The 11,779-nt window shown below is 42.8% G+C and overlaps 1 protein-coding gene across 1 annotated transcript; it reads right to left on the bottom strand.

Annotated features, from left to right (window-relative positions):
- Positions 1–2,869: 2,869 nt before the first annotated feature.
- On the bottom strand, positions 2,870–3,385 carry T265_01543 (hypothetical protein; the record flags this gene model as incomplete). Its single annotated transcript, XM_009165602.1, has 1 exon — positions 2,870–3,385. The coding sequence occupies one exon, from the start codon at positions 3,383–3,385 to the stop codon at positions 2,870–2,872; it is 516 nt and encodes a 171-aa protein (XP_009163866.1).
- Between the last annotated feature and the right edge of the window lie 8,394 nt (positions 3,386–11,779).

The raw sequence follows: 11,779 nt of genomic DNA, 5'->3' as shown, positions 1-11,779 counted from the left end.
CAAGATACACATAGTGATTCGGACGTGGTACTATGTTATTTTGGTCTAGCGGTGGTGGGCGCATCCTGTGAACCTCACTAGTTGAAGCATCGTTCAACTCCGGTTTCGGCCATGAAAAGCAGGGGCGATCCCCTGCGACTGTGACATTCAAAACTTCTTAGTTTGCTTTTCATGTAGCGGTTTTCAATTACGTTTGAGCTAATTCCGTGATACTTTCAAGTCATGGAGTTCGGTGAACTAGCCGGTTAAATAAAACACCTAAGAATACCCGAACAGGCAACTGTATCACTGATTACAAGGGCTGGTAAATTTTGTAGGAGCTTCAAGAAAACTTGCTCAGTTTGTCTTTTCTACACGACTCACAAACAACCAGTCAAAAAATCGAGTATACTACCTGATAACCAATAATTACTCGCCACCGAGTCTTCCTCAGGATTCGATGCAATTTCGATGCTTTCCCAATGCTGAATTCAAACTGTGCACATGCCATTCATAGGGTATAGCGGCCATAGTTCCATCAATTATACTGTTTTCACTGATGGAAAATTGCTTTGGAAGAGGGCAGACCCCCACCCCCCACCCCCGAAAAGCCGGATCTCCGGGTTTTGGTTTTGATTTCACCTAATGTTTGTGCCGGCTACTAGGCCAATACTGCCCACACTGATTTTCAGCACCATTCTATCACTAGCCTTATTAAATTTTCAAGGTCAGCTTGCGGCAGTCAATAGCTAGTCGTATCCTGCAACATGTTCGTAGTGAAGGCAACTTTTTGTCCCTACTGAGGATCACCAACCACGGGTAGCAGATTGTATCCAACCCGTAATCCCCGTAGAGTCGCAGTTCTCTAAGCTACGCGTCTACTGGATATACAGGTACGGGTGAATGGTAGGCAGTCAACTCGATGGACTAACTACTTACCGGATGAGCTGCCTATTGTAACTAGTCACGTGAGCGGGGTTCTCACCCAAGAAACGGCACTTTCCCACACTAGGCTGTGTTCAGATTAGGTGTTGCGGTTCGATCTGAGTCATGCGTTGTACGCTTATTAAATTTACTACATCCGACATTACCTGTCTACTGAGCTACAGTGTGGGACCATGCTACGATATGTCCTCGGAACAGAGCCATAGAACTAGTGTCCTTTTGATTCCCGATCGATTTACCTTTCCCCAAACAGACCCAAGGTGTCCATTCAAATTTTCTTCTGAAATCCTTTACTTGACTTCCCTCATGGCTCATTATACTCTCTAAATGTAGCCGACTTGGGTTAGAATCTGAAGCAGTTATCGTCAAAAAACAGTCTTTTGGATGAACAGTGTTAGTTGATGAAACGCACTCATTTGCAAATTAAGTTGATGCCGGCAAATCCCAGTGGAATTCCTCGTTTATGATGTTATTTAACCGGATTTGTCGCGCAAAAATCGTTTCATGTTTCATTTAGTATGAGATTCGGGATATTGCAGTATGTTTTATTGAGAGAAAACTATTCACAAGCTTGCTGAAAACTCTTCGATGACTGGTTTTTCCCTTCTTGGGGCTCATCAACTAAGCAAAGTTTGGAGTGTTTCGCCAACCTCATGTCCTAATTGAACCCAAATTGTACAAAAATCTTCAAATTCATTCATTTGTACGCTAATTTGGTTTTAACGGGAAACTCAGCCGAATCCCAGCTGAATTCTTCGTTGATCGTATTCCTCAACAGTATGTGCTGGACCTACCTGGTGAGCTCCAAGAAGGGTGAAACATAAATCGGTCAACTATAGCACCCTTTCGGTGCCTAACGGTCATGCCACCCGAGGAAAGCATGGGAGCTGGGATACTGACAGATCACCCAAGCCTAAACAGGGGAAGTAGAGAGGCAAGAGTCGGGTTCGAACCACGGATCTTACGATTAGCAAATTCGCGCTCTATTCACTGAGCCATCTCATTACTCAATGAGAGTAAAAGAGGTTTTGAACCTCCTACTAGTTTTTGGCAACTCCGTGCGTCCTGTGCTGTGTCAATATAACCGGCTCTGGCGGCTCTTCACCAATCCTATTTGAAGATTGAAGCCGCGGACGGAAAGTGATAAAACCAGGGTTTTATTTGTGTATTGCAGCCAAATGCTCGTTACCGGGAGCTCCATTTCCATGTCGAGGATCCCACTTGTTAAGCCGTAGCCTCAAAGTATCAGGATCCGCCTATATCATGCACAGGTGAGAGAATGAATAACAGGGGATAAAAGGTCGACTCATGTGAATCTGCGTCAAGGTTCATAGTAAGGCGCAGCAGAAACGAACACCTTGGGAAGAGGCGCTTAATGGCTTAATATCTATCCTCTGACCAAATGCTGCTGATGGCAAAAAACGGACTATATGATCAGTTTCGAGGTACTGCCCTTCCATTGAAAATACCCCGAGTTTTGCTGATTACGTCTTTGTAAAATTAAGTCGATTTATTTTCATAAAGGAAACTACTCATAAGGTTGCTGAAAACTCTTCGACAGCCCACGATTAGTTTCGCCCCTCTTGGGACTCATCAGGTAGGCGCAGCCCTCGAGTTCCGTCAACCTTATGTTCTACTTGAACCAAAATTGGACTATTTTCGAGAAATACACTCATTTGCAAATCAATATGGTTTTTCGTATCGTATGAAAATTTTAATAATGATCATGCTGACCTGTTTTGCTGGTTGGCAGATGAACAATTTCCAACTAACAGGGGAAAAGCACATACATCTACGATGTAATGGAAGCCGGTGTAAAATTATCTATGATATGAAGACAGTGTGTGTCGTTGTACATCCTCACGCCTGAAAGTTTGAAGTTAACGGACCAATGTCCTATCAGAGTGCGCATCGCGGCGAGGATTTCCACACCGGTTGGTTTGCTTTAGGACCAAAATTTTGCCGGACCGCGATATCCAGGCTTTCTTTCCGCCTCCAGTCCCAACTGGCAAAGCGAGGTCACAACCTGCGCAACGCCCGTTTTTTCATACAACTGATCGGTTTGGAATTGTGACGTGCCCCGAACACCAAATGCACCGAGAAAATCCAAAAACAATCCAATACGTTCCCTTTGACGGGCTGTCTCAAACACAGGTTTATCCGAAACACGCCAGGTGTTTTGTTGTAACGTGTGCAATCTACTTGGGTCCAAACAGACAGTGATGTAACCCAGAGTAAGACCATCGATGAGGTAGTCTGCGAAAGCGTCGGAACTGACTGATTGTATATCCTGAGGTATCTTCATCACAGAATCCACACAGGGGCCGGTCAGATTCGATGGGCGTGGCAACATCCGAATCCAGCGGAGCACTTTTGCTGCAGTCTCCGAGTCAAATTTACCCTCCATTCGTCTCTGGGCATCTCGAGCGAACCCGGCTTTCTCTGCACGAAACTGTGCCATTTTTTTAGATTACCTGGAGGCTTGTCATAAAAAAGGAAGCTATTTATTCGTTTACAAGAACATATGCAACATCGATAGGATATTGATATCTATCTCAGACAGACACATCCACTCGACGGTCTCTTTGGTGTAGACAGGATTAGGCATGTCATTATCGCTTTTTATTCCACTTACCCTAGCTGAGTGATTGCTTCACGTGACTTGTGTTGAATAGAGTAAGCGATCTACTGGCTTTTTCTAACCATATATATTTTCACTTTTACTGTCGTCAAGCTGACATACATTACCCTGCGACAATTGTTGAAAGTGAGAAGACAGCTTCAAAAAGTTATCGTTAAGGCCTCAAACTGCGTTTATGTCTTTCTGGGCTCATTCAAAATTTGAACGGAATTTGACGGTATTGTGGAAATCAGTAGTAAGATACAAACGCAAAAATGTGATGTTCAAAAATATTCAAAAGCTGTGACGTTCTGGCCCAAATGGACCAGAGCGAGGTGAGGTAGAAACTATAAACTTTGATACCAGAGTTTGCGTGTTACCGTCCTATTGCACTAGTCACCCCATGCGATTACATAATTGACCACGTGATGTAGTAGTGAGAGTCGTGTGACTTCCAGCTTCTGGCGGGTAGTGTAATATATTCCTGTTATAACAGCATTTCTCAAAGTGATGACCCCACCCGCCACTGACACAAAAAGCGCAGCGCGAATTCCACCATAACACCTTTTTTTCTCGCTCTCAGGTATTCGTCAACACCGCTTTCTCTAACCTACGACACTGCATGCCTCATTTTTTGCTTGATAGGCATCAGCATTTAGGATCACACGACAACTTTAGCATTTGGTCCTGTAGTTTGGTGAGTGAAAATAACGGGTGGAGATTTGAAGAGATCAGAAGCTTTAGTATCGGATAAACATAACACAACACCTCAGATATCAATACTATTTCCAAGTATTGCCATCGAGTGCGTTTTACTACATATGACCTGTCTACTTCAAACACTAATTCACTGGACACTTTATCTGGCTTACTTGCCTCACCTTGCAGTTGTAAGGTTCCGAAATTCCATCTGATTCTCACTGGCTGAATGCGTTGCCCTTTAACTATCATGGCCTTGATATTCTAAGAGATACCGAAGTACATTTTGCTTTTGACCTTGGCGGTTTGCATAAAAGCGGAAGTTCCAACCTTATGACGCATTTGAAGGGTCGGCAGGCTTTTCTATGTTCCTATGATAAGACATCGTTCATTGTTTGGTGTTTTAACATGACATTGCGTTAAGAACGCTTGTGAATCAGTTCTACTCCCTCAGTCCAAACGTGAAGTAGCCGCACGGTTACATTCACTTCCACAGGGGATGATCTAAATAAACCATTGAACCTATTCTTTAGTTGAGTCCATCATTTCGACCCCAAAACATACGAGTGTAACGGTGATACTACTGACGGGCGGCATGTAAGTAGTATGTTTTCTCGTAAATCCGTCTCTTGAAAAGTGAGACCTATTATGGAATCTGTGGAGTCGCTCTGTAGCATCTGCTTGTAGTTGAGTAACAGTCAATGAGCGTTCAGGAAAGTTCAGGAAGACGCGTTCAAAGAGAGGATGGATATTCAATTTTGTGAACAAGATGCATATGAAAGTTCTGCTTTCCTGTCCAATAGTCTGTAACTGGTCAGTTGGCATTTTCTAATTAATACCTTCGCAGTGAAGGCGGAGTATTTTGTGTGAAATAAGAGGAAACTATTAAAGAAACACACTCGTCTGCATAGTACTGCATAGTAGGAGGGAGACCCAGCTGAGTCAAGCGTTTATGTTCTTTTCAACTGAATGTTTTGCACTAGCGCTGCACTGTGTTTTGGTTGGATGGATATTTACTCGTCTGCATAGTACTTTGGTATTGAGGAGAGAGACTCAGCTGAGTCAAGCGTTTATGATCTTTTCAACTGAATGATTTCACTAGGGCTGCACTGTGTTTTGGTTGGATGGATATTCCAGAAACTGAAGTATACTTTCTTGATACAATGCCTATTCGTAAAGCCCATCATTTGTAACATAACATTCAGCTGAGTCGCTACTTACAGACAATGTAATTCGCAAATGGGTATAATTCTTCACTCGCTTGCGACTTGATGTCCAATCTTGGTCAGATCTTGGGGACTACACCGACCTAATGAACCGAAAGCAGGGCGGAATAGGTCGCGGAAGAGTTTTCAGAAAACTTTTCAGTAGTATGCTATACTAAGACGGAGCTGCTGTTTCTAAGCCTGATGACTAGCAAGGTGTTCTGAAAGCTACATTCCTATGAGACATCGAAGAGCCAATGTGAAATGTCGTGTGTTTGTTATTTCCCGTATCAACTCTCGGAATTCACAGTTCCCGGAATGGAAATGAGGTGTACTGTGTCTCAAAAAACACCATTTTCATGGGCGGAAAGCACAAAAACGTTTAGTTAAAAGATACATATAATGACAACTTACAACAGTAGACGGTTAGAAAGAACACATAAGTTACCGTGCAAAACTGCTCGCTCCTTCAGCGTCAATAATTAGACTTTTTGTCACAAATAGGCCTGGGACGATTTTTTGCTATTTACATCAGAACGTTCTGATACCCTACAGTTTCCTAGGCGATTTTTCAAACGTCTTTCTACTGGCCTCCAGTTCCGAGTTCTTGAAATTCACTTTATTTATTCTTCAGATGCCTCATCTGGTGCAATAATCGTCTGATTGCAGCGGGTTCATGCATGCCGCATGGATGATCAAGCTGACCAAACTCCCTTCTTTTTACACAGCTATTCTTTGAGTTGCCTACCACATTGAGATCGAGCGCTCTTCTCCAGTTTTAACAATAAACAAACAAGGTCAGAAATCAATAAGACCAAACTGCCGGGTTATCAATAGGTAGGGGTTGGGGGTTACGTTCTTTGAATTGCTTAATTTCGAGAGTAGTTCACTGGAGCGAAGTGAATTGGCTTCTGGCCTTCTCTTAATTCAGTGGTTCTTGCTGCGTGATATCTATTATCCGTAATTGCTGCCATATTTATCTGAAATTAGACTCTATTATGTATTACCTGCACTTCGACAAATACACTCATTTGCAAATCAATTTGGTTTTCACGGGAAACCCAATTGAATCTCTCGTTTATGATGTTCTCCAGCTGAATGTGCTGCACACAGGCCGCCTCATGATTCAATTGACACGATATTCGAGATATCGCAGTATTTTTTCATAAAGGAAACTACTCACAAGGTTGCTGAAAACTCTTTGACAGACAGAACATCGTAAACAAGAGATTCACTTGGGCCTCCCGTGAAAACCTTCCACCCAATAGCCAATAGCCTTTGTTTTCTGTGTAATCGTGGCAGACCTCGATTTTAGATGTTAAAGGTGTTAGGTGGTGCCAAGTGTCACACGGTGGATGTTGAAGTGAGCGAAGAAACGACCGATATGAAAGCAGTGATTGCAGTAGTGCACTACTCATAAGGTCGCTGGAAGCTCCTAAGACAGCCCACGACAGGTTTCACCCTTCTTGTGGCTCATCCGGTAGGCGCAGTTCCCCAGTTTCCGTCAACCTTATGTTCTACTTGAAATCAAATTGCCGGAAATGAGCGAAATACACTCATTTGCAAACGAGTTTGGTTTTGCGAGGGGCTCACCCGGAACCCAGCTGAATCTCTCAGTTTTTATGTCTCCAGGCGACATCAAAGCCGAGAGATTCAGCTGGGTTCGGGGGTCTCTCGCGAAAATCAAATTTGTTTGCAAATAGGTGCATTTCGCTAACTCATTGCGGTAGTTCTCAGTTGGAGCATTCCCATAAAGTCTTTAGTTGTGTGTGAATACCGAGGGATGATTAATTCTTCTAAGTTACCTTTCGAAATTGTCACATCGGTCCACCAACGGGGCACACCCAAAGAAGGTCAACAGCATAATTGTAGCACAAACTTAAATGACGTTCCCAGGATTTTGCTTCCCCCGTCAGATCACTTTTAAGCTGACATTTTACCTGGTTGATATGAAGACTCGGGCACACTGCATCCCTTGCTTAGCACACAGCTGTCTATGAGTGCGTACGGAAAGTGAGGGTCGTATGCAACAATCAGAAGTTAAAGTGTATCATTTCCTATCTCAGAAAATCAACCTCAAGTAGCCATGACTTCACAGAACTGACAAGGAAGTGACATTCTTTAATATATTTAATTTACAACCCAGTATGAGAATCGATTATACACTTTAAGGAATAACTATTAAATTCTAGTTTAATGTTGACTATCCGAACCACCAAGGGAGTCTCAACCAAAGACCATGCTATACAGCTCTTATACAGGTGCGAGTAGTGTGTTTTGTAAATTCGCTTTGCGTCTCTTGAAAAGGGAGATCTGTTGCGGAATTTGTAGTGTCGCTTTGTAGCATTTGCTTGGATTTGAGCAATGAATGACTGGAGTCAATGAATATCCAGGAAAGTTCAGGAAGACGCGTTCAGGAGAAGATGGATGTCCAGCTTTTGTAAATAAGATGCATATGAGAGTTTTGCTTCCCTGTCCAATAGTCTGTAACTGGTCAGTTGGCATTTTCTAGTAAACAGCTCCGCAGCGAAGGCTTTCTTTCCTTCACAGACACTTCTCACTAGAACCGACGGATTCTCCTTCGCCGATGAGTAGGATGTCTTCTAACCATTTTCAGCACCTGGCTTCAAGCAATTTTACTGAGATTCGTCTCATAGTCAGTAGTAGTAGAGCAGTGGATGTAAAAAAAAGCAGAAGTAGGGTACTCATCAGTTTCACGCTTTGGATACGAAGAAATGTCCTATAACTGGATCACAAACCTTCATTCTGTCAAGTCGCACATTTGTGTCATAAACTATGTGGATAGTGCTATCAAAGTTTTTGTTTCACCTATCACCCTTGGAGTATGTCACAAACGCACATGTTCCCTTCACCTGGGAGCACAAAGTGACGTCAAATTAGCGATGCTCCACTGTACATCGTGGTCATATGCAAATCACAAGAAAATTACTTCGCTTTGCATGCCCGTGCCAGTACCTCACCCAAGTTTGTTTTACCAAAGTTGTAAAACATTCTACATATAAAGATACTGCTTTGGTTAGATGGCTCTCCAAATACAAGCAAGTATTTTCCACCGTGGGACCCGAACGTAGATGATGGACTTGTATGCATGTGCATCTCTCAGAAAAATATGCAATGTTTCCTCGGTTCTACTCCACATTATGCTCGGTGATTTCTCTGTCATGCAGTACACCATGCACTGAAAGCGAGATGCATAGAAATTCGGATCAATAAGGGGAACGACGAGAGGTACCAGACAGAATTAGAGGTAGGTTATCAATATGTTTTCATGTACAGAACCTTGGCTGGCTTAAGCAAAGGTAAAATCGGGTTAAATGTGCCTTGCGCCATTGACGGAGGCAGCCAAAATTTAGAAAAAAGGTCACAGAAAATATAGGAGCTAGAGATAGCCCAGTGGCTTGAGCTTATTGACCAGAAGGTCCGTGGTTCGAACCGAACCCCGGCATATTGACCGATCCTCTCTGGGCTTGGGAAACTTGACAGTATCTGAGTACTCAGGTTTCCTTCGGATGGAACGGCAGCAAAGAACCGAAAGAATGCGACGCCCGATCAATTACTTTTGACGTACTTTTCAGAGAAACCATGCCATTTGCTGCCCTATACTGGGAAAATTTAATCAGCCGTGTTCTCTGGAGAAGTACATTTTCCACACAGTCAGTCCACATTTTCCACAGTCAGTTTCTGTGATGTTCCGCACGGCGGTCTACAGGTAGCTGACCGATCGTGACAGATTTGCGAAACGTGAACACTTTATATTCGCCATGAACTAAGCGTTGGAAACCCCCCCCCCTCGAACAAGTGCTACGTTAAGACTGAATAACTGAACGATGCTGGCTGTCTAATCCGAATAAGTTACTGCTGACAAGATTATCAAACCTTAAGTATTTGAGAACTCCCTAAAAGGAATCTCTCAGGACTCGGTAACTGCTTCAATGATTACACAATCCGAATAAGTTACTGCTGACAAAACTATCAAACCTTAAGTATTTGAGAAGTCCCTAAAAGGAATCATCTCCCAGGACTCGGTAACTGCTTCAATGATTACATAGTACAAAATATGAACCGATGGGATGTTGTTATTCTCCGTTCCTTGTGACTGAAAATTAGGGAATTGTTGAGGAGGAGCATTGTAACGGATAACAGTTACCTGAGGCAATAGTTAGGGTGGAACTGAGGCTAAACATATTGAAAAGTGGAAAAACACGGTCCACAGTTGCATCCCACCAGTATGCCAAGTACTTGCGGTTATATACGTAAAATTTAGAGACAGCTCCAGATCATAACCATACTAGAGCTAAGCTGCATAATACTAGTGTTTTCGGAGCTATCATTTTGGGCGGAGAGAATCTGAGGGCTATCAGAACTGTTCATCTTATTTCAGTTTTAGCCACTGAGACTCCAAATGCTTATGGCAACAGTGTATATATAGAGAACGGGTTGTAGGTTGCGGGAAAAAAGGCAAACATAACTCAGAAGTACGTCAAACTGTGATTCCTGGGAAAATTCAGTAGATATCAGAGGGTACAGGATCTAGATTTCCATCATTTATTCAACGATTCGCTGATTTGTGGTCAGGCTAGATAATTATGCATAATTACGCATAATAAAACACCAATAATGACCTGATCAGTTTGAAGGTTATGTCCTCAAACCAGTCTCCTGTTTGTCTATATGCCTGCTTAGTTTCTGACTTACTCGATCAGGTCTGAAGTGAGCACACGCTGAATAGTAAAGTGACTAAGGCGAGCCGAATGAAAGTAGGCTGGTGAGAATGGTGGAGGTCACAAACTCTTGATGAGCCCCTAGGCAAGTTCTGATGAATCTTTGCACAAACAGCGCCTTGTTTGTTCAGTATATTTTTCCAAAGAGATTACCCTTCTACACCGATCGATTGTAATCAGACCTGTTAACTACCTGTTATCAGGCTTTTGCTAGCAAGGGTTAGTACATATGTGTCCTCAAGACCCTACCTGTTCAGTGTAGACATCGTAATCAAGTACATTCCGTCTCATTAGTAAGCTCAAGATTATGGTGCCTTACACAACATTCATGCTCTATGAGGACTGCTGTTATCGGTCCCGTTAACGATCGTCATAGTGGTTTTTTATACCGAAGAGGTCTGACTATTGTCTCAAACGAAAGCTAAGGAACGCATTCGAGTTTGACATCAACGGAAACTTAGTTTACGGAGGATACCACTGATCGTGGATACTACTGATAGGACATGTGAGTAGTGTGTTTTATCGAAAATCTGCTTCGCGTCTCTTGAAAAGTTAGATCTGTTGCGGAATTTGTAGAGACGCTTTGTAGCATTCGCTTACACTTGAGTGACAGTCGATGAACATGCAGAAAGGTTCGGGAAAACGCGCTCAAGGAGAAGATAGATATTTTAGTTTTTGTAAACAAGATACATACGAGAGTTTTGCTTTCCTGTCTAATGGTCTATAACTGTTCATTTGGTGTTTCCTGACAAATGACTTCGCAGCGAAGACCTTCCTTTCACTGGTATTCCGTTTAACAGAGGAAACTAAGGTGCGCTTTCGAGTTTGACACTGACGAATAATTAGTTTACAACTCAGTATTTTCCTAACTTTATAACAGTCCAACTAAGTCATACATACCCAGCTGGCCACAGTATCGTGTATTCTTCTAACCGGCACTGGTCCTTAATATGACTTAGAAGATTGAAAGGTGGTCGGGTTAGTGACAGTAGACAGATGAAAAGCAGTCTGGCAAATGGGATGCCATTTGACATAACGGGTTTAGTGCCATGGTGTCCGCCAATGAACCTCAGCTCAGCGTAGCCGCCGACAGGGCAATGACTTTACTCCACAGGCTGAATACATTCCATGTAATAAAATACATCGTTTTACTTAGTACAACCGAAAGGTGCAGCATGAATTTCATCAATGATGTCCAAACTCAAAGTAGATACTTGAGGGCAGAGAATAAGACCTCCGTTCACAAAGGCACTGTATACTAAAAGCCTGGTAGCTCAAGAAAACGATTTCTACGAAACCTAGTCTGATCTTCGCTTGTCAGTTGGTAAGTAGAGTTGCCAATCAACTGTATTTATATGAACCTAGATAGACGCACCCGCTATTTGGAACTGCCAAAATTTACGCGTGTTACATACCTACTTATGTCCGTTCATCGTTTCGCTTACTTGAATGCCATCTAGGAACAAGTGTTTTTGTGCACCTTAAAAACTCAATATTGTGTGCCGAAGTGACTCAGTCGGCACCTTCTCAAAGCCCGAATATCCATCAGCTAAATGGTGGGGAATCGCTTTTCAGATTGGTTAAACCAG

This window comes from Opisthorchis viverrini, assembly GCF_000715545.1.
Source record: "Opisthorchis viverrini unplaced genomic scaffold opera_v5_17, whole genome shotgun sequence".
NCBI lineage: Eukaryota > Metazoa > Platyhelminthes > Trematoda > Opisthorchiida > Opisthorchiidae > Opisthorchis > Opisthorchis viverrini.
This window is presented reverse-complemented; position numbering and strand designations above follow the sequence as displayed.